At 40.6% G+C, this 23,158-nt stretch overlaps 2 protein-coding genes across 3 annotated transcripts in view; both read right to left on the reverse strand.

Moving 5' to 3' along the window:
- Nucleotides 1-693: 693 nt before the first annotated feature.
- Nucleotides 694-23,158, reverse strand: LOC116698650 (E3 ubiquitin-protein ligase MARCH6). 2 transcript variants are annotated; one of them, XM_032530692.1, is made up of 26 exons: nt 21,967-23,158; nt 20,560-20,659; nt 20,105-20,178; nt 19,846-19,989; nt 18,540-18,612; nt 18,117-18,294; nt 17,233-17,467; nt 16,431-16,492; nt 14,757-14,789; nt 13,943-13,994; nt 13,684-13,742; nt 11,971-12,051; nt 10,793-10,861; nt 10,572-10,646; nt 10,256-10,390; nt 9,470-9,589; nt 8,334-8,434; nt 7,994-8,131; nt 7,525-7,720; nt 7,138-7,207; nt 6,852-7,033; nt 6,608-6,742; nt 5,799-5,888; nt 5,527-5,659; nt 4,246-4,381; nt 694-4,039 (listed from the first exon to the last, which is right to left on the reverse strand). In XM_032530692.1, exons 1-26 carry the CDS (start codon nt 21,983-21,985, stop codon nt 3,955-3,957), a joined length of 2,775 nt encoding a protein of 924 aa, XP_032386583.1. In that variant the 5' UTR covers nt 21,986-23,158; the 3' UTR covers nt 694-3,954. The 2 variants fall into 2 exon arrangements, with proteins under 2 accessions (XP_032386583.1, XP_032386582.1); XM_032530691.1 differs by having other exon boundaries at nt 17,233-17,500.
- LOC116698651 (neuropilin and tolloid-like protein 1) overlaps nt 6,594-23,158 on the reverse strand; it is a 31,170-nt gene continuing 14,605 nt past the window's right edge. Inside the window, exons 12-13 of the transcript XR_004334270.1 lie at nt 18,351-18,357; nt 6,594-6,603 (exon numbers count right to left, since the gene is read on the reverse strand). The gene's annotated coding sequence lies outside the window, so the exon portion shown is untranslated. The remainder of the gene's footprint in view (nt 6,604-18,350; nt 18,358-23,158) is intronic.

Consider the following 23,158-nt stretch of genomic DNA (forward strand, 5'->3'; position numbering starts at 1 on the left):
ACATCCATCTCCCCCTCGGACAAGTTCAGGTCCTGAGCATGGAGAACAAAATGTTACGTCTAAAATTGTGTACACCAGAGACAACACTATCAGGTTACAATAGCATGACTCATAGTCCATTAGTTTGAATAAGCCACACAACCTCCACCAATAACAATATACTACTACTACTACTACTACTACTATAACACCAAGTTAAACGATACAACCTTAATATGTTGATGTAACTGTGGCTCAAAATTAGGTTACGTAATTTTAAGTTGCAAATCACTTGGTACTAACCTTATGAGTTTGCTAACGTTAGATAGCTTTGCTAATGTTAACGGAAAAGATTACATTAAGATTTTTGCTATTGTATCCTGACCGTAAAGCTAATGCAAACAAATACAATAACGTGGGCAGTAAAAAAAGAAAACACTCACAATTCCTTGAAAACTTTACCTTCTCAGATTTATTTATCATTTGAATCATTTGGAGGGATATTTTTTTTTTTTGCGTTTTTTCCCAATCTTGTTAATAATCTCCCCACTCCTGATATTTATCTTCCAACCCCTTGTATGTTCGTCCCAACACCAACATTGGGATCCAGAACTCTAAGCCAAAAATAAACAGACAGGTGCAACACATTTGCAATAACATTTGTTTCAGGATCAAACTGTCTGCAGTGTGAAGAAACAACACCACGCTGAGAACTCATTTCAACTATTTATTTTGTTTCATATCACTAACCCAACAAGTTAAAGACCTTAGAGTGCATATACCTTTGTTAGACTAAATGCCACAGCCATTTTTGTGCATAGAAAAATAGAAATCATTTGCTTCTAGAAATTGAAATTCATGACCAAAATGTGATGTGTCCAGCTCAGTTCACAGGGATACTTAAAGGTCACTATAAATGTATGTGAGCATTCCACACAGCAGCATTAAAGCTGTCATCACTAAAGTTAATGTAATTCACAATCCATTTCAATAGAAAAGCAGGTTATATTTGTCAAACTCCTATCATAAAAAAATGCTCACACAAATGCGGTGTCAAAAAGGGATGCAAAACTGAAATTCTTGTCAAACCCATGGTGCAGCGTCAACGCAGTAACATGCGGACATGTTTAGTCTCGGTGGAAGGGAAATAACGTGTTGACTGTTACAATGGATTCTGAAAGGATTGCAAATTGTGGTATAAAGTGCACATTAAAACATTTGCAATGAAAAAATATGAAAAAAAACATTCTTAATTACTACTTGACCATTATTGTCCCTCTAAAAACATCTGAAACTTCTCTCTCAGGCGTTTAGGAGCAGCAAGAAACAGTTTAAAAGAATGGCTGGGGCTCGTTACTGTCATCAGAAGGAAGTTAACGTCTCGTAAAATCTTTAGTTTATTTGTGATGGTTTTGTTCAGTATTGGGTCTAGGAATATAACTTTGTGAAAACAAAGTTGTGAAACTTTCATAAAAACAGGAAGGGACTAACCTTTGGGCATTTTTCTAACGGGTTGTGGAGCAGAGGAGACAATGAGATCACACAAGTGACATATTTGGATACAACACTTAGACACCGACTTTACATTCCCATGCAAATAGTGATCTAGGAGTATAAGTGGTTGTAGAAAGCAAAGTGTTTTGAACCTTAAAGCGATTGTTTGACATTTTGGGAAGTCTTGACGTTGCCAGACAGCCAGCGAGGACTCAAGAAAAATCACTGCCCCCTATCAAGAAATAGTTCCAGTATGTAATCCTTTGTGAAAGGTTTGTACAGACAAGACATAACATGTTAATTAGTGAGCTTTAGAGGTGTGGGTATGTATTTCTTTAAACTGCTTTAAAAAGACATTGCCATTAGTTGAGCGGATTGAGAGCAACACACTTGTTCATTATCAAATAAACACGTAGAACAACAAGAGAGTCTTTTGGTTTTCCTTGTGTTTCTTTCAGGTTGGTAGATATTGGAGTAGTGTATTTTAGAGAAGGCATGCAGGTGTGACTATTTATGAAATACAACTTTAAGCTGCAGGAAAAACGGGAGCAAGACCAAGTAACACCAGCTAAATCCTTCCTTAAGTTTGTGTGAAAAGCCCTCCACACGGTTTCAGAAAGAACAAGCTACCCTTGTAATTTACTGAAATAGGTTGCACCGTTAAAACATAAGGAATGTGGTAATGCGTCAGTAACGTTAAAACCGACTGCTAGGAAACAACCGGAGCTCCATGCTTTTCCAATCAAAGGCTATCAACGATGTAAACAGAGTCACTGTCCTGTAGCATAGCTTGAACAAAACCGTTTTTAGGAAAAATCTATATTAAACTGCCAATCCTATGTTAATCTATGTATGACTTTGTTCTTAAATTATATCTGAATACATGGACTAATATGTTTTTTCAGAGTTACTAGTATTCAGAGCGATTTAGAACGAGCAACAAACATCCGATTTTACTAGTCTAACCAACGCTACTGATCTGATCTAGTTTATAATTATTTTTGTGAAATGTAATTTGAAATCTTCGCGCTGATCTGTCGTCGTCGTAACTAAATTGATAACAAGATGAGATCGGATCTATTGGATTCAGTTCAACAGGTGGCAGCGATCGACTGAATGATTAATGAGAGCAACGTCACAGTGTCGAAAAAGGAAATCCTTCTGAGTTTTAGCGAAAAGCAGAAGGTACATGTGGCCTCTGCTGTGGCTCCCTTGCCCTAACTGAGATATGTCAACTGTAGTTTGCCAGTCAGTTATCAGTCACTATACTGTAGTCCACAAGAGTCAATCCCCCCCCCCCCATCTGCGTTTTGTTGTTTATACAGTTGTTTTTTTGCTGTTGCATCCTAAACATTTGCAGACATGTAAGACATGCAGACATGAGTTTGAACAGCTAATTAGCAGCATGACTGTTATTTTAAGCTTGTTAGAATAAATATTTCTACAAAATCATTATCAGTCTAAGAGTGTAACAGGCACATTCTGAAACGTTCCGACGCTGTTTTTTCAGTTTGTATATTCATAGTTGAAACTTCACTTAATGACCTCTCCTGAAGGTGGATGTGCTTAAAGGAGGTAATACAGAACCCAGACTGTTTAAAATTCACATGAGAACATCTTAAGAGAAAAGAAAAAAAAGAGAGAAAAAAAAAATGTCGGGGGGAGGCATCCAGATTGTCAAAAAATTCCTTTTCTTCTTATTTTCTATCTTATATCTTTACTTCAAAGGAATTCTCAGGCCTGCCCAACAGCTTACTCCAGAATTATAACACTAAAAATCAATGAAAACACGTCTAATAAAAACATCTTTAAAAAAATTATAATCAAATAAAATCACATTGCTAATTCATGCATGTCCCTCCTTATCACGGACAACCTCAATTTGCTGAAGGGTGTCATTTGAGACAAATAGACAACTGAAATAGAACCAGAGAGGCGTTCCCGTGATAGTTAATGCATCGCCTCTACAGCTCTGAAATTTCAAAAACCTCCTATTAAGAGACAATCAGACACTATTTCACAACAAGCATTCAAATGGAAGCACAATCTGAGGCAAACACTATGCTCAACTCACCTGACTTCAACTCAAACCTATTTCAAAATAATATAATTACTACTTAAAATGTCAGCTGCATTGAAGACCAAAAAATGGACACGTTAAACAGGATGGACAGTCAAAACTGACTGTTATTGCAGGTCAGTTTGCAGGTCGGTTCACAACCATGTTCAGAAATTCTCATTTTCCACAAAAAACGTTTCGAGACTATTTTGTCTTTTCACTCTTAAACGTCTTTGTCTCCCAACCTGTGACAGCAGTAGATGTCGGGACTAAGAAGTGGAGGCTGCAGTCAAAAGTTTAAAAGTTGTGTTTGTAGTTGGCAACTGACAGCCGAGCACGGAGGGAGACAAACCAAAAATAATAAGGTTTCACCACAGGAGCTGATGAGAGTCAGCTCCACTGATCCCAGAGCAGTGGCAGGTCTATGAGGAGGTGCTGTGTGAGGAGCTGGACGCCCTCCTGCCTGTCTTACGTTCATAGTTCACCAGTCGCTGTCCAACCAGGTATCTGGAGGAGAAACAGGAAAGACAGAGTTGTTTACAAATCATTTTTAACATATGTCTCACACATTACTAAAACAAACACAATTTATTTTTTTATCTTATCATATCTTCGCTAAACGACTTTTATTCTCAGATCAGATTTAATCCCAAAAACACTGAGCTTCTGTGCCCCCATGTTTGAGTTCACATTTTTTTTCCATTTCTACTGACTTGTCATTCTTGATGTGTTCGTAGAGGCGTTTGAACTGTCGTATCTGGAAGGACAGGACGGCCAACAGTATGACCACCATCAGCAGGAAGGGATAGATCCTCCTATCCACCAGCGTCTGCATCTCTGGCTGCACACCTATCAAAAAGGTAGAGAGGGATGAATGTTGAGGGAGTTGCTTCAATCTCGTTCTACATGTGTATAATGACAATAAAAGGCATACTATTCTATTCTATGTAAGGGGTGGGAGTGGGGGGTTTGTTAAGCATCCCCTCTTAACGAGTCTCCATGTCTGTGATGTCTTAACTCTCGGAACTAACGGACGTAGAGTTGAGGTAACGAAGTGAATGAAAGACAAAAAACAATCAATTGCACTTTGGCTTGATGGCTAAACTCCTAAATACCACAACTGTTGGGAATTCTTTATTGACTAGTTTAAATGCAAATGTCCAAATAAGTCAGGATCTGCCTGTGCTGTGGCCTGATGATATCAGAGCATGTATTCTGCCTCTGGGCTTAAATTCTATCAGCTACAATTTCTAATTTGGTCCCTCACCAAAACAATATAAAGACCAAATTACGTTTCCTTTAAGTTGTGCTTTCTTACTCATCCGCTCTTTGGGTTGTCAGCTTTATCACCATTCAAAAATCCCATTGCTAATTCCCACTAATCTGGGGGGATTTTACAATAATTAATTATTATTATTAATCCCAGAGTGAAAAGGCAATATGCTTTTTAAAGTTAGTTTAAAGTTAAAGTTTAAAGTTAAAAATATGCAGTAGTACAACTGGAATGCAGCTGTTTATTATTTGAAAAGTCAAACAAAGCACATTCTGAGTTGTTAAGCAGTTATTTTGCTGATTTAAATCCAGCTCTGTCATGGCAGTGCCGGCAGTGTGTGCAGATAAACGGTGTGTGCAAGCCAAACATTGTTCATCTGTACACACTGCCAACACAAAGATGACACAGTTCCTTTTAAGCAATCTAGTGTTTCAACATTAATGTAAATGGCCAATGGATATTGAAATTCTAAAGTAAAGGAGAATAAAACTAAGTTATTATTCTTCAATAGGCCACGTTTGACCCCGCTTACAGAGCTGGCGAAGGATGAAAAAACTGGAGCAGTGAGGGACACAATGGACAAGGAGGAGGAGGGCTGAAGGAAGCTAAAATCTGTTGTCTTTTCCTCCATTACCTTGAGACATGTATGTTTGTTAGTGTACATGACGGTACCAGAAAATTCCTGCTCAACCCAGAAACACAAGCATACATAGAGACTCACCCAGCAGTGGTGTAATGCCTTTAGAGATAGTGTAGGGCACACTGAGAGACAGCAGCAGGACGCAGATGACTGGGGCGGCCAGCCCTCGCACGATGAAATTGAGGTCAATGTTTCGGATACCGTTAGCATACACCTGCAGGAGAGAGAGGTGATACTGACTGGTTTGTTTATTTTCATTCCAATGCAAGTTATGTCAGCTTTACAGTGTATTCAAATGTCAGTGATCCCATTTTGTTCTTGATTAAATGCAGAAAGATGGATGTGAGGCTGACCTGCTCGATGACGGTTTTGAGCCACCACTGAGGGCCCATCAGTGTGATGGCAGCAATGATTTTAGCATGGAGCACTCCCAGTGCCCAGTCCTACCACACACAGACCAACAACCAATTAGTAAACAAGACACAATGCGATTTGTCTCAAAGGGTTAGCATCTGCTCAGTATCCTTGTATCAAGATCAAGTTTTTGTGCTATTAGATTTTAGACTTTTCCATAACTTACTATAAAATAATAAATAAAAAGTTTTTTCCTATAAAAAATGAATGAATAAATGAATGAATGAATGAATGAATGAAATAATCAAAAGTTCTCTAAAGTTTTCTGTCACTAACACCCTAATGAAAAAAAGCCTTAACCTTATGTCTAAAAAAGTGGATAACATTTCAGTTAGAATATATGTGATCAAGAAATAGAAAAGACGTGAGCTGACATGTTCCATACTCTATTTATACCAACATGGTACTGAGGTTGATACTAGGGCTTGGGTTGTGCAGAAAATCAATTCACATGTATGATTCGATTCAAGCTGTACCGATTCAATTTTATCATTTTTTTTTCATTTACACTATCACATGGGGAAAATAACTACAGGTACATATTCTAAATCTTTTTTTATTTTCTATTATTGAGAATTGTTATTGAATCGAAAATCGATTTTGAAACAAATCACGACATTTTCTGAATCGTACAGCTCTAGTTGATACCCAGACTTCCTGACAAACCAGTCTAATCACTTCTGAATAAATAATATATTGTTGATATCTCAGATGGATACAATCAACGCATACAAATCCATAGTCCTACCTGCCAGGGGTAGAAGAGAGGTGTCTGGTGCAGCTGGACTCTGAGAGGAGCAACGATGACCAGCTCAAACAGCAGACCCAACAGCAGAGGAATCACCCCGGCTAACAGCACGGCCACCACAAGGGTCTTTAGGATCTGTTTTCAACAAGACGGCACCTCAAAACCCAACCACTCAACACATTATACAGGGGGAGCATGTTTTTGTTGCCATTGGCTGGGAGGACTAGAGAGACATCCACATTACCATGAGTGTCCACTCGTGGACTTTGACCATGATCATGGTCCGCCCCTGTGGCATCCAGGACAGCATCACGGTGGCGGCTCGAATGGACAGCCAGCAGATGTACAGACCGCTGGCAGCTGTGTACAGCTCATGAACCATAGCATTGCCCATCCAGAAAGACATCACCCAGCGGCCCGCACACACTGGGAGCGAGGAAGAGGAAGACGGGTAAGAACGAAAGTGTAAATAATGACAGAAAACAGGAAATGTAAAATGCAGAGAATGCCTGCTTGCGGCCAGAGCTCACCCGGCAGTGTAAGGCAGATCAGGCTAGCCAGTAACAGCGTCACGCACATGAAGACAACCAGCAGAATGAGCTTCACAACCAAAAACACAGAACAACAGAACAAAACAAATTTAAAACGTTAACTGCAGCTAATCCCTACAATCTGCACTAAGCATCATCCTGGAGTATACATCTGCCATTGCAGTGCTTAGACTACTTAAAACAGCTAGTTTCTAAATATTTGATAGTGCAATTAGTGTTTATTCTTATTCATTTTATTATTTTGTTTGTGTATTTACAAATCAATAACCAAGGCAAATTCCACGTAAAATGACTACGGTGGCAATAAAAGCCTTTCTGATTCTGAGGATATATGAACATATGATATCGATAACCACTAGGAGTTACCTTGAGGGGGAAGTTGAGGGGCCGGTGGTACGACTGGAAACCAACAGGACCGCCCTGCTGCAGAATAGCCTGATGGGCAGCGTGAAGACCTTCCCCCAGGCCAGGGATCCTGTTGTTGTTATGGCGACCGGGCGCATTGTTGTTTGGTTGGTTGTCATCGTCTTCATGGTCCCCAAGCAGGTAAGAGTGAAGGTCACTGTGGGGAGGCCATTGGTAAATTATTATTTTGACTTATTACTATGACTGCGAAGTGACTTTATGACAAAATTTTAATTTAGGGCAGGTTTCTAGCCATGTGATATGAACACTGGGGTCCTTTCTGTGGCCCACACTTTTTCACAAATTATTGTAGATGAAGATAGTATACTTTGATACCATTGTAACATTTTACATCCCAAATTGTTGTGTGTGTGTGTGTGTGTGTGTGTGTATGTATGTGTATGTGCATCTTTCTTTCCCTCTCTCTTACAGCATGTATCCAGCTGTGAACGTCCAGGCGTGGACGAGCCGTTTGAGCCACTGGCGGGTGTGACCCTGCTCCAGCAATGCCGGCAGAACAACCTGAAGCAACAGCAGCTCCAATGACAACTCGCTGACCGGTGCATCGCTGCAGAGACGAGACATAAACCAAGCCCAATTTACATTTTGTTCATACAGTAATAAACAGTCAATGTGACAAGAAATGGCAGCTAATTTTTCTCTAGCAGCTCCTTGTTTTGGTTATGACTGAATAGACAGAGAATGGATAATGTAATCTGTACTTTCAAGACACTGAAAGTTAAATGATATCTTTGCGTTGCCGTGTGTACCTGTAAAGCATGACGTTGTAGGGCAGGAAGGTCGGAAAGAGCAGTTTCATGATTCTGATAGGAAGCCAAAGCATCAGCAGAACTATAGAGCCAAACACCACCTGGAAATACACGTGCAGCACAACAACAAATATCAATGTTGTATCCCTATACTTTTACACAGATATCCAAAGAGTTACAATACGCATTGGGCTGCTTTTGCGCTCTCTCTCTTTCATTCATTTCTGACGCCTTATCAGGCCAATATTTTTTCTGCCTGCATTTCTCAAGTTAATTAGTCTTCAGAGGCTGTTCTTTAAATATTAGTGTGTTCCTGTCTATCACTGTGCTCCTGTCTGTGGCTGCAAGATATAAAAAAAATATCTATTTTTTTTTATTTTTAACTGATATTGCGATTGCACTATGAAAAAAGATATTGATGGAAATGATCATGTTTGTATCATTATTCTCATTTTCAGTGACTAATATTAAATCTTAAAAAATGAATAGTCTGTATGTAGTCTGTATGGTAGGATTTTTAGGCCGGGTGGTCTCTGCGGCACCACAATATTTCATTCAGAATGGTTTGGCACAGGTTTTGCATTTAACAAATATTGTGCCCCTCTGCGATTTGGATATTTCCAATAGTCCATTTTGCGATTTTGATGAAATTGTGATTAATTGTGCAACCCTACTCCTGTCTGTCTTTCACACCTATGAATGCCTAACCCATCACCACCTTGTCCCTCAGGATGATCCAGGTGTATCAACTGAAAGGTTCAATCTGCTGGCTCTACTCCTCCACCACCAGCATCTAGACTCCAGGGATTTCTACCTTTCTCCTATCTTCATTGGTCGGTGCTTACTGAAGATGTGTCACATCAATGGGACCTAATCGCCAAAGTCCTTCTCTGTTGTTAACCTCAATAAACGTCATTATACACTTTCAAATAATCTCTCCTTTGTTTTATAATCCCTGATTTTGTCCCTTTTGTAACTCTTTTTTTCTAAAACTCTACTTACTGTACTTCACTAAATGTGTCAACAGGATATTTCTATGTATTTAGCATCAGAGTAAAGAGAAATCTGGGTGCTGTTATGCCACTGAAGGCTTCGTCTGGGGAAAAAAACAAAGAGGAGGAGGATACTTGACTGACCACAGAGAGAATAAACCTCCGCAGGTGTCTGTAAATGGGCAGGTGGATCATCTCTTGGACTGGGTTGAAGTCTGGATCGTTCAGGTTCCTCAGGAACCACAGCACACCCGGCCGAAGCACCTGCAACCAAAAAAAACATGTTTACATAGTGCCTAAGTAACTATCTTATATTAATGAACGTCAGCTACATTTAAGCCATTGCCAAATGAGTTGATACAAAGCTAAGCCTAGCAGCTCCAGAAAACTCTCTTTATATTTCTCAGTATGGCTATGTTCAGAAAATCCGGCAACTTTTCTGCACACTTTAACAAACATCAGCGTGATGAAGAACTACCTAAAATGACGAAATGATGAAAAATGTTCCATCCACTCACACTAACAATTTTGTCATAACCACGCGACTTGCTGCCGCATAGTAGAGGAATTGCTGAAGAGTACAAGATAAGCTTGCAGGGAGTATGGACTTACATTAGCTGTTTAGGTTTAATTACTAAGATTAACGAGCAACGATAATTAGCCTGTGCCTATGTTCTCCTATGATCTCCTTACATATATTTGCTCTCTGTCTCTGCAAGATTGGGAAAAATTGAGATTTCTCTTGGCACAGCTACCAGAAGACTTTCAGACACGTTGCTCACGTCACATCTACGTCATCAAGCTTAGATGGAGGCTGCTCAGTAATGCTCAGCCATCACCAGAAAAGTGCATCTAATAGCCTTCACTGGTCTCTTTCCAGAGCAATTGGATCTGTTGGTCCATTTCTTTAACTGTCTATGCATCACCTACCTCTCTGAGCAGGAGGATGAAAGAGGCAAAGTAGAAGACGTAGACCATGCCGACCAGCCAGTGGAAGAACATGGTGGTACCTGGGGCTGCGTCAAAACTCTGCTCCCTGTCTTTTAAAGTTGCATCAAACATCTCCTGCAATGGACAAAGGGCGTGCTATATTATGTATGTTGAATACCATAAACAAAATAGGTTCACTTCATGTTTTGAGATTGTTTTCTAAAGTGAATGTTCATCAAGTTCAATCATCAAACTTGTGTACACTGCATCATCATGATTTTATTTAATTGAGGTTTATTCTGCATGATAATCCTACCAGCGAGCAAATGTCGAGCCACCAACCACAAATCAGCGGGAACAAGCCGATCTCCATGACAACCAGCAGGGACACCTGTGAGATATAAAAACACAAACGCAATTTAGTTTCTGTTTTCATATTTTTTTTCCTGTAATCATAATTTACCTAATTACCATTTCAACTGAAAGCTTTGCTTGTTTGGTTAAAAAAACCATTCCAACCTTGCATCTTTAACTTACCTTGACAACAATGTAGCAGACACCCAAGAGGCGTCTGGGCCGCTGGAACTTCACTAATGAAGCTAACGCCTAAAGGAGGCACAGTTAAGGGTGAACAACAAAATGTAAGATAAATTTAATTCAGTCTGTATATTAAGCATCAAAATGAATAATTTCTCATTAACTCATTTCATTCATACATTCTGAGCCAAAACGCATCCCTGACCTGAGCTTTTGGTTTTCTAGATGACTAGAACATTTTTACTGAGACATGAGGAACTATATGTGGGTCATTTGTGGTCCTTTAATAAAAGTGGTGGTCTTCATATGGGACATACAGTACTGTACAAAAGTCTTAAGCAGGTGTGAAAAAATGCTGTAAACTAAGAATGCTTTCAAAAATATAAATTATATGATGTAATGTTGTTTATTTTTTATCAATTTACAAAATGCAAAGTGAACAAACAAAAGAAAAATCCAAATCACATCAATATTTGGTGTTACTACCGTTTGCCTTCAAAGCAGCATCAATTCTTACAGGCACAGTACACTTGCAATAAGTCGGGCAACGACGCAGTGGTCGGCCAAGGAAATGTAGTGCAGCAGATGGAAAACCCATCAAGCTTATTTCCCTTTGAAATCGGAGATGTCAAGCAGTGGCATCAGCTCAGAACTGGCAGAAACCAGTGGGACCCAGGTACACCCATCTACTGTCCGGAGAAGTCTGGCCAGAAGTGGTCTTCCTGGAAGAGTTGCAGCCAAAAAGCCATACTTCCAACTATGTTTTTGTGCATAGTTGCTTGGACTTGTTTCCATGTTAGAGGTATGGCTACAATCCTCAATGTTGCCCAACATTTTGCAAGTGTACCTATAAGAATTGATGCTGGTTTGAAGGCAAAGGGTAGTTACACCAAATACTGATTTTTCTTTTCTTTGCTCACTTTGTATTTTGTAAATTGATAAAAATAAACAATGATTTATATTTTGGAAATTCTTAGTTTACAGCACTTTTTCATACCTGCCTAAAACTTTTACACAGTACTGTATATACGATAAATATTGAAATAAATATGCACAAAACCTAAACAAAAACGCAACTTAAGTGATACTTCTCATGTTTCACGCAGCCATAGTAAGCAGTGTGAGACATGCTGTAGGTCAATACATACACACAATAATTTGTTGCACAGAAAAGATACATGGCAGACTATGAGAGCTCCAGCCAGGAGGATGTACCCCAGTATGGTGGTGACGAGGCCGTCAAAGTGTGAAGCTTTGACCTGCAACCAGAAAGAATATCATCACCACATGAATCGTATCACTGCATGACTAGTCTGTATCCATGACGTTGTATTTTATTATTCCCGGTATTGTTCAGGTGAAGGTGGAAATTCCCCTGGATGTCTTTCACTTTGGCCAGATGTCCCGTTACCTTCCGCTTCCTTTGTGTTGGAATTTTAAGAGTAATATGGTCAAGTGCTCCTCAGATCTCTGCAGGGTAAATCCAGGCAGCTAGCTAGACTCTCTGTCCAACTGGGCTTTTCTGTTGTACACTAATGGCGTTTTCCACTGCTGGTAACGGCTCGGCTCGGCTTGCCTCGGCCCATTCTTCGTCCGTTTTCCATTGCAGATTGAGTAAAGCCTCAGCGTGGCTGGTCACCATAGCAACGCGTGATGACGTAATTTTCAGCGCGACTCACAACAGCACGTCGCATACTCGCCGCGGCCAGAAGAAATGTTTTGTTTCAAAAGAAGCTGAAGGAAGCAACAAAAATCACCGCTAAAGAAACGGGAGTTTGGGAATTCTGACGGAATTCTGACGGAGTTCAGACGTCGACATGACGGTTGTTCGCCGACACAAAAGGGTACGTTAAGTTTCCTGGCAACGTTAGCTAACATTTGCATGTGTTCAGCATCGCAGTCAGTATTTACTATACGCAAAATAAAGTACATGAACTTTAGCAACCATGATTACACACCAACATGTCTGCTGTGAACTGTTTGTGTTTCAGAGCATTCACGCTTTGCAAACTCGCCGCCGCAGACCGTCTGGTGGGCGATGTCCGACCGGTGAGGTCTCTGGTTCTGACCTGCTGGACTTCATATAATCTGTATGAGACTGTCACGGAGAGGCTTATAACAACGACTGGGATGTATCTGGGACGGCAGAGCCGGCGGGGACACTGTCACAGGGGGCAGAGGAAGAAGACTGGGAAGTTTGGGAGGGTTCGATGCGCTACTTGAAAAGCTAAATAAAAACTTTTGTTATATATATTGTCTTGTTTTTTAAAGTAACAGTGTGCAATATTGGAAACGACATGAAGCCGCTAGTAGCCCGAACAGTTGAAAAGTGAGAATAGTGCAGAGAGTGGATAATCTGTCGGTGTCCGGCTAGATTTGTATTAAATGTCCCGTTTGTTCTGGAAACACACTCAGCACTCTTGTTTGCTAAAAACGCAGTCATAAGTGACGATTCTCTCCGACCAACCAGCAGTCTGCAGGTTTTAACGTCACCTTTTGGTATCGCCTCGGCTCGCTTGGAACCTCGACTGAGGTAGTACTAAAAAAAGTACCTGGTAGCAGGTCCCAGGGACTTTTTTTCGTAATGGAAAACCAAAAAAGGCGAGTAGAGTCGAGGCGAGTCAAGTAGATACCACGCAGTGGAAAACCGCCATAAAACAACCTTTGAACGTACGCATGGTCCACCAAAACAGGTTCCTTCCTGAGGCTATTTCGCAGAAGAGCCGTTGCTCCATGCCGATACACCAGAGCACATTTTTCTCCCATCCCAGAATGCTGTGTGGACAAGCCAGACCCTCCTCCACAGCACTGTGGGGGGGGGGGGGGGCAAAGCTAGTGCATGATAAAACCAAATACAAATAATGAATTCAAACTGTACAACATGCACTTACGTAGTCTTCAAAGCCCAGTCCAACCACTGAGAAATGGCCTATGTGATACGGGCAAAAAGCTAGAGGGAAAAACATAAGTCAGGTTAAAATCTGTAGTTTGGTGGAGTGTATAAGAAGGTACACAGGACTGGCTAATAAAATGGAAATATGGTAAACAACCTGTTTAAATAGGAGAAAAGTGCACTGTAATAGTGCACCAAAGGCAAAGGTAATAACTTTATGTATAGTACATCATTAATACATAGCAGGTTATACTCACCAAAGACCAGGATGAAGAGTGTGTTGAGAGACACCACCCAGAACACATGCTCCTGGAGGAAAAAACACACACACACGCACACGCACACACACACACACACACACACACACACACACACACACACACACCACACACACACACACACACACACACCTCTGTAAATGCTGTGCAATGAAGACTGTATGTATCAAATCAACATATAATTTCATTGACATTGTGAAAAGGATAGTAAAAGGGTAACCTATGGACCCAACTTTAAGAAAACGGGGTTGTACAAGCTACTAGACAGGAGTACTGACACAAAAGCTATGCAATGTACTGCTGTGGACAGGGGCAGCAGCAACAACTTATTTCAGTTGGCAAGCCCCTGTTGTTGTGACTGTTCCAACGCTTTGCACTGTGGGCTAAAGTAGGCAAGGTAGACTGGTCCGATGCGTACTGGAGCTTTTCACTTGAATCAGCACAACATTCGGCGATTTTTAGCTTGATGCAGATTTTGCTTTCGTTTGAATACTACATGCTACATGTTGGCCAAATCAGTACGGCCTGTGTGGGTGTGTACTGACTTTTCATTGATTAACATAATCCTGAGTCTCCTGTTAGCTTTGTTGCACCTGTTAGGGCAGGGCAATTCACACCTTTTTCATTCTTATTGATAGATGAAGATTTGTGACCTAAAACGTTCACACCTTAAACCTGAGCAGAGGTCTAATCAGCCAGAAAAACTGACAACACCAATGTGGGTGTTAAAAAACGTGAAGGAAGGCACTCTTGAAACGGTGTGTGTAAGAGTAGAAAGAGACTGTGCACTTACCAAGAAAACTAGGGAGCCATCCAGCCCCAACATCTGGGAAACAGAAAGACATGTCATAATGATCCTTTACAATGGTTATGAAGGTTCATCCAGGTCACAGTTAACCAGGGAAGGCTTAAACTCAACTGGACTTGGTTAAAAGGTGCTCCGAAGATGTTTTCTCTCTCATCCGAGATACTTCTTCAGTTCTGACTGAACTGTGGCTTTGACCAAATAGCAGGGTTTCCCTACCGTTTGGTCAGAACTGAAGAAGTCTAGAATAAAAGACAAAACATCTTCAGAGCTAGGCCTGCTCGATTCGGGGGAAAATATGAACCACTTTTTTTTTTGTGCTTAGAACTGATATCACAATTCTCTGCCACAATTTTTGTTGACCGTGACAAAACAAAACAAATTGGCAGTACCAAACATCGATTTTTTTTTTGGCACCTATAGCACATTGCTCATCACCACAAGCCTGTAAACATAGACTTCAATGAAGAGAAGGGAGAGCATTGCAGCGCTGGGGAGTGCTGTAAAACCTATTTTATACAGTCTATGTTTAAAACTCACAGAAGAAAGTAGTAGCGTTTGTGATGCAGTCGGCTCGTAAAATCAAATGAGAATCTTTTTTTTTTTTTTTAATTATTTAAATATTAAATTGTGAACTCAAGATCACGATTTTATAATGATTAATCGTGCAGGCCTATTTGGAACACCTTTAACCAAGTTAAAGTCCAGAAGCCTTTGAGCTCAACCCTTTCCTGATCCTTTACAATTAGGGATAGACATCGTTCAAAAATGTTCAATACCAATACCATGACTGATACATGCTCCTAAACAATACTTTTTTTCTATACCAATTTCATAAAATCAATTTTAACAAAAACACAACAACATTACGGCACAAATCTTTTTATTTATTTTTCAGCTCCTACTACATGAGCCCTGTCTTTTTGTGAAACCTTTTCCAGCATGCCTCTACTACGTGCAACGTGAGACAGCCAATCACCAGCATTATCTGATCTTGGTAGAAGCATGCTGCAGGCTTATTGGCTCGCTGACGCAAATGAGATTTACTTCTTGAACTGAAATTGGATATTGAATGACGCGGCATTTTTCGACATTTGATATTATAGAGGCAATTCGGTCAGTGCCTAAAAAGTATTGAATTTGGTACCCGGCCCTATTAACAATACATATACAGTAAATGATTGTGGTAATACTACTATTTCTACTTCTTTTACTGCTATTAATATATCAACAACTTCTACTAGGGCTGTACCAAATAGTTGGAAGCTACAATTGTAACGTCGGCATTCAAATTCTAAATCAACATTTGAATGCCGCACAGCTTTTTCTTGATGTGGCGGGAGACTTTGGCCAATCACAGGTCACTTCAGGGAGAGAAAGCGTTCCAATTGGCTGTTCTGTGCATGCATTGCTCGTGCGACAGAGAGAAGAGGCAGAGCTCCAGGAAGCGGTCTCATTCTACTTCAAATTTTGTGCAAAATGAACATGATGGAAGATGCATGACGTAACGCATCCAAGATGGATATCTCCTGTCAAAAAATCTTTTAGTCACAAGTTCATCTGCCAATTAACTGCTACTAGCTTTACTAGCATCCTGTCCTAGCTACATCACAGCGCTTTATGGGGCAGGAGACAGAGAGAGACAAAAAAATAGATTCCCACCCTTTCCCAGGTCAGCTCCTCTGCGGCACGGTCCCACTCCAGGGCGTTCCAGTTCAAATCTTCTGCAAAGGACAATCAGAAACAGTAAGCCTGAAACACCTGAAAACATGCTTCTGTGGCTGCATTACCATGTACCATAGATTAGGTCTATGTATTCCTTCATAAAGGAATGAAAACACCAGTTCACACAAAGCTATACATGTTCTCAATCTTAAAACCATTTTCTACGCTTTCAAGTGCATCTTGTTTAATTAAACTGGCCGCACGACCTGACACCATTTTTCAACTTTTGTATCAGAATTGAAATACTGTATTTACCAAGAAAGCACTGTGTCAATTCCAGTTCACAGTGGAGTTGTGGGCACTTAATGATACGTGAAAAGGTTGAAAACCACTACTTTAAAAGTAGGGTTGGGCATCGTTTGGATTTTAAGGGTTGGAGTTGAAAACGGGTCACATGTTTTTTTTTACAAATAAGAGGAAAGTTTTATTTTGATTTGATGGTGATTTGCAGTTTTACGGGGCTTTTTCAATGTAATATAAAGCAAAACTAGAGAGCCACTTACCGTGCTCCAAGGCTGCAACACAACAGGCGCCGGGCCGCTACAGAAACCAAACTTTGCGCATATTAAATTGTAAAGCAATGATCGGATTTGAAACCAAATCCTCTCAACGATTCCAATAAAGAAACAATTCCACTGGAATCGTAATTTCTGAAACGATTCCATGTAGGAATCGGTTCTCGATGCCCAATCCTACTTTAAAGTGTACCCCCCTTCTGTGCTTTTATGCCCGCACTGACCTTGTCCCCCATGATTTACGTCAGCGGCATCCTCTTCCCTGCCTTCCTCATCATCATCATCCTCCTCGTCCTCCTCCTCCTCCTCCTCCTCCTCCTCCTCCCCATTGTCATCTTCTTCCTCATCGTCCAGTTCAGCCTCGTCTCCGTGGTTGCCAGCTTCATGCGGGTTGGCCGGTGCAAGCCCGTCTGGAGCAGGGTCTGCAGGGTGCTGGGCTTCTGCGACGTCAGCAGCAGCCTGTGCATTGACGCCAATGTTACCACCTGGAACCTGTAGAATCAGGAAATCACAAAAACCTACAGCATAGCCCGCACACATTTAAATAACAAGATTATATGGCTTGCATGTTCATTACCCATGCTTGTAGGATGTGGCAGCTACAAAGGACAGCTTGACAATGTCTGCAGCTGCAATCCTCAAATGTATACCATGGGGGGAAAAAATCTCAATAGTAACTAAGATATTTCAGTCCTGAACTATATTGCTCATTAAAGATGACAGCAGCAGAAGATTGTTTTACTCATTTGGTTGTGTGTAAACACATGACTGATGTCAGGGCCAACTTTGGAAGCACATTATCTAAAAGATAACGGTCCTGAAAGCTTCTCTGCGAGGAAGCATGGAACAAATATGGCCCGACATAAAAAACTGGCAAAGGGAAAAACTGGAATCAAATTCTACAAACAGTATAATACTTACAGTATAAGTGTAGCCTAAACATCAAGTGCAACTGTGCAGAATCACTGGACTTATTTTGAATAAATAAACATGAAAAATCAAAAAGCATTCAACTGTTGATTTAGAATTTGAATGTCAACATAATGAGTGAAGTGTTCAAAATATTCACTACAGCCCTTAGTTAGTTGGCGACATTAACTGATCTCACCTCATTGGCTGCAGGACCATTAGGCTGGTTGGGAACTAGAGGGGGGGGATTTTGCTCCAACCACGGAGGGGCGCCACCATGGACAATCTGCTCTCTAAGCCACACCAGGCTGATGAAGGCGCACAGCGTGCAAGTGACCACAAAACAGCCCTGAAGGCAGTCTGCAAGAAGGTTTTGTCTGCGAGGAAGAGTTGAACCATTACAGTTTTATCAGGTACATCACAATAATTTCACACATTACCTCGCTATGAGTTGGACAAATGTAAAGAAAGGAAGGAGTTATTGTGACTACACTTCAATCACCAATAAGATCTTAACCATCTTCATTGGACTGAAGTGAACAAAATATGGGGAACACATAGACCTACAATACACACAAGAGTGTGAAAGAAGAGGCAAGACCAGAGCGTAATTCACACTTACGTTGAAAGCATATCTAATGGCAGAGTAAGGAGAGAGCTCACAGAGCCAGTAAATACACACTTGTAGATGCGACCTGTTAGAAAAGCAAACAAAAAAAGACATGAGAATCATTTTGTAAAGTGACAACTGGTGTGAAACGTAAACACTGCTCCAATTGTATTGCACTTCATGCTAAATAAAACGTTTACAGCACAAGCAAATTAACGGAAGAGGTTACTTTAGCTCAGTTCCAGTCATATATGGCTTATTTTAGTTTTGACTGTTTCGTCACAAGCAGCAGAATGTAAGACTGGGGAGCATCTCATCCATAACCCCATCAGCACTGGCACCCCACAGGAGTGTGTCCTCTCCCCACTGCTCTTCTCCCTCTACACTAATGACTGCACCTCAAAGAACCTGTCTGGAAAGCTAATAAAGTTGGCAGATGACACCACCGTTTGATCCAGGATGGTGATGAGCCTGCTTACATACAGAAGGTGGAACAGCTGGTCCAATGGTGCAGTCAGAACCACTTGGAGTTAAACCCCACGAAGACTGTGGAATGACAGTGGACTTTAGGAGAAGTCCCCCCCCATCCAGAATGACACAGTGTCCACTGTGGATTCCTTTAGGTTCCCGGGATCAAACATTTCACAGGACCTAAGATAGTCTCACCACATTGACTCTGTCCAGAAAAAGGAACAGCAGAGGTCATACTTAGAGATTTAAGGAAGTTCAATCTGCCTAAAGAGCTGCTGACCACTTTCTACTCAGCCATCATTCAGCCTGTCATCTGCACCTCCATCACCCAACAACAACAAGGCAAGCAAGGGCTGCAGAGAGGATCGTTGGAGCCGACCTTCCCCCCATCCAGGACCAGGTCACAAACTGTTCAACCTCCTTCCCTCTGGTAGGCGATACAGGGCTTTTTCGCCAAAACCAGTCGACACAAAGACATCTTCTTTCACCACACTGTCACTCTGTTGAACGCTCAGAAACTGAATACCCTGCTAACAGTATTTTTTATTTTTTATTATTATTATGTTTTTTACTATCCTCTCTGTTTTTTTATGTTGAGTGAGTGTTGTACTTTGAGAGCAAAAATTGACCGGAGTCAAATTTCTTGTTTGTTTACGCAAACCTGGCTAATAACGGTGATTCTGATTTTAGTTCTTTTAAAATTTATACTGCTTAATGTTTGTTTTAATTAAACTTTTCCTTTTACGTCTTTGGAAGTTAGAGGATGAATACAATATACGGAAACTTTAACAACTGCTGATTAAATCTCCTTTCATTTTTGTTTTTACAATAGAATGGTATGACTTACATGCTGTGAGAGGCACCACGCCCAGCCAGGCAAAGGCCACCAGTGTGTAGTGGAACCAGTATCTAATGGCTGTTCCAATACTGGTGACCAGCCCTGCACAGATGTCCTGGACAGGCAGGCGAGATGGCATGTCAGGAGAGTAGACTGGAGAAAAGAGAGAAAGAGGGAGGTAGGTAGTCAAAGTTAGGCACTTAGAGAGGAGCTAACAAATCATTAATGCATTTAGTGTACTGATCTAATTTAATGACAAACAACTTACTTGGTGTAAAGGCAAACCTGTGTTTGCATAATTCACAGTATTCTTTTCTGCTGTGTTTCAACCACTGCAGTAAGCTGTCAAAAAAAAGGACACCTTGTGAGTTTACTCTTTTAATCCAATGGAAACTATATGTGCAAGATTCTTCATTAATGGCCCTGCAGTAAAGTCACACAAACTTTTTTTCTTCATGATTCTTCATAGCTGAAACATTATTGCTCTCTAGCTCGAAAAAAAATATTTTCCTTTTGTGTCTGGTTCTAACTTTTAAACTGTATTGAGCTACATTCTCGTAATGCAATCTGTTTGTTATAGTCCCTGCTATTCACTAACTTCCCCGTGCTGGAATTCACTTCAACATCTGTGAAAGCAAACAGATATAAAACTGTAGACAGATAGCAAGCAACCTCAACCTTAAAGATACAATTTAAAAGGCAAGCGAGAATAATGAAACGTACCATTCCTGATGGATGAACTTGATGCTACCAGTGCAGACACAGGGATGGTAGAGCGGCTTGTCCTGGCTGCCCTCTGACCGACATACCCGACAGATGTCCGCTGTACATGAGGCACACATTAACATAACTTGGCCAACCATGACTTCCAACTTCAGAAACATTTAATTTTATTGAATAGGCATGTTGCATTTCTATCCAATTTTATTCAACAAATGAGTAATGTTAGTTGCTCTTCACACACCCTTAATAGAATGCCAAATGCTGAAGAAATGCATGCAAGCTATCTGCAGACCATAACACTGTCGGTAGTTTCAGAATTTGAAACGTTAGAATAGGATGAGTAAGTGTCTTCAGTGACTAGCACAGGACAAGGCATACTGACAGCAAGGCGAACTGTTTTCATTGCATTACCTGTGTCACAAACTAAAATAACTATAATTAGCCCAGGTTGCAAGAGCACAATACCAGTGAGGACATCCAGAACACATTTTGACTCTGTCTTCATATAAACATTTAGTTATATTTAAAAAATGAACACGTAACTTATATCAAAAATGTGAACGAATGGCCCTTCTCGTTCCCGTTGCATTAACAGCGCGCAGAGAAAATGTGTTGTCCAGCGTTTGTTGCAATACTCAATGAATGACCATCAACGTTACAAGAGGTTTAGAGTATTTCATATTTTGTATGTACGTGTAACATTGTAAAATGAGACTTGTCAATTGGCTGGGCCGCCCGGTGTATCAACGTAACGTCAGCTAGTTTATTATACTGTACGTAATATTATAACGGTAGCATGAAAGTAGCTAGCTAAGCGTGTAACGTTGACTAAGCTAGCTACCAAACTAGCTAGTTAGCAGATACTATATTTTTACTATATCCTGTTCCAGTAATAAGAGGGCTGTTAGAACACACACACTATTTGTACTTTTCAAAAGCTTTACGTAAACCGAGTTTTTTTTATTATTGTTTTTGTGTCTCCTTAGGCGTACTTGACCTGCTTGTAAACACTTGTAGCTAGCTGTATTTTATATGCTCTATTATACGGCCGTCCTCTAGCTAGCTAATTTAACCACTAACGTTACTTCACACATGTGGTAGATGTAACGTTAGTGTTTATGAAAGCAAACAGAAACGTATCGTTGCTGACTTTATTTACAACTGATATCTAACGAATGTAAATGAATGCCAGCTAACTAGTTAGCTAACTAATGATAATTGGCTAGGTAGCGGTTTTTGGAATTCTGGTGAACCTTTTGTCAAAATATAGAAACCGGCATATCCACTGGCAGCAGTAAACAAATGACTTAGAATGTCACATAGACTTCGTTAGTATCGGTTTTACCAGTTAACGATAGTTTACCAGTTAACAATAAAAGCAATCAAGTTTTAACGTTAGCTAGCTACCTTCCTCAGCGGTGTCCATCTTGAGTGGCCCTGCTTCTCAATAGTCAGGCTAGTCAGGCAGTATAAAAGCGAAGACGGCAAGCTGTTTACATTTAAACATCTCAACTTAGTTCAAGATCCGATTATCTTTGACGTGACCATACGTTTCGAAATGAAATAAAGCCTTTTCACTACATAGCAGATCAGCTAGCAGTCGGGTTATGGTCACATACTACCACATAGATACACCACATTTGTGATTGTGAGGTAGTTTCACCACTAGATGGCAGACGAGCGCAGTTGGCCACCTTGACAACTAAATGATTATTTTATTTATAAATACACAAGCCTCAAAATAGAACACAGTGCAGGAGTTGTCTGTACATAGTACCATACAAAATATTATAGTGAATGATCTTCTGTCTTGCCAGCCACGGCCCACTAGGTACCTCTGTCTGTCTGGAAGGGATAAATACAATTGAAAGTTCTATAAAGAATCAAGTTATGCAATCATGAATGGCCAGTACCACTTCTTCCTATAAGAAATTGAGATTGCTCAAGTCATAACCATTTACGTTCTCTTTAATCCCTGGTCTGGTTTTAACATGAGTGTAACCACTCGCCAACGCCAGTGTCAATCAGTTGTTTTTCCAACTTTGCTCCACCTCACACTGGACATTGATGTTGATCATTAATCTTTTTATTATGATTATTAATCAAAGATCTTTGATGTTGTGGGGGTGGTGATGGTGCAGTGGCGCTTTGGGGTGGGAGACCTGAGTTCAATTCCTACTGCAATACCAACCAATCTGTCCATAAGAAAGACACTTAACCCCTAGCTGCTCCAGAGCCGTGCGACCTCTGACATACATAGCAATTGTAAGTCGCTTTGGATAAAAAGCGTCAGCTAAATGACATGTAATGTAACGTTGATCTGAACACGTCATAGCACAATTAAAAAAAAAGAACACCCAAGCAATTTTAGGTCCATCTCAGAGTAGCACTGCATGGAAAAAAATAAGACCATCCCAGGGTTGCAACGCAGGATTGGCATTTATGTGTGTGAATCTGGTGTGTCCTCATGTTCTGGTGTTGTCTTCTCTGTCATGTTGAAGGTGTGATTTAAATGCCTTGGCATCGTACACCCACACAGTGTCTATGCCTTCCCCAGCGGTATTTTCAGGGACCCAAGTAGGGAAGGGAAAGCGGCAGG

The sequence above is a fragment of the Etheostoma spectabile genome, chromosome 12 (genome assembly GCF_008692095.1).
Source record: "Etheostoma spectabile isolate EspeVRDwgs_2016 chromosome 12, UIUC_Espe_1.0, whole genome shotgun sequence".
Taxonomy (NCBI): domain Eukaryota; kingdom Metazoa; phylum Chordata; class Actinopteri; order Perciformes; family Percidae; genus Etheostoma; species Etheostoma spectabile.

What these genes read in the sequence shown, in the direction of transcription:
- LOC116698650 (XM_032530691.1), bottom strand. An exon ending in ATGGCTCCCTAGTTTTCTTG is followed by an intron (nt 13,995 to 14,756) that starts GTAAGTGCACAG and finishes TTTTTCCTCCAG; the next exon opens with GAGCATGTGTTCTGGGTGGT. An exon ending in GGAGGTTTATTCTCTCTGTG is followed by an intron (nt 8,435 to 9,469) that starts GTCAGTCAAGTA and finishes GTGTATTTCCAG; the next exon opens with GTGGTGTTTGGCTCTATAGT.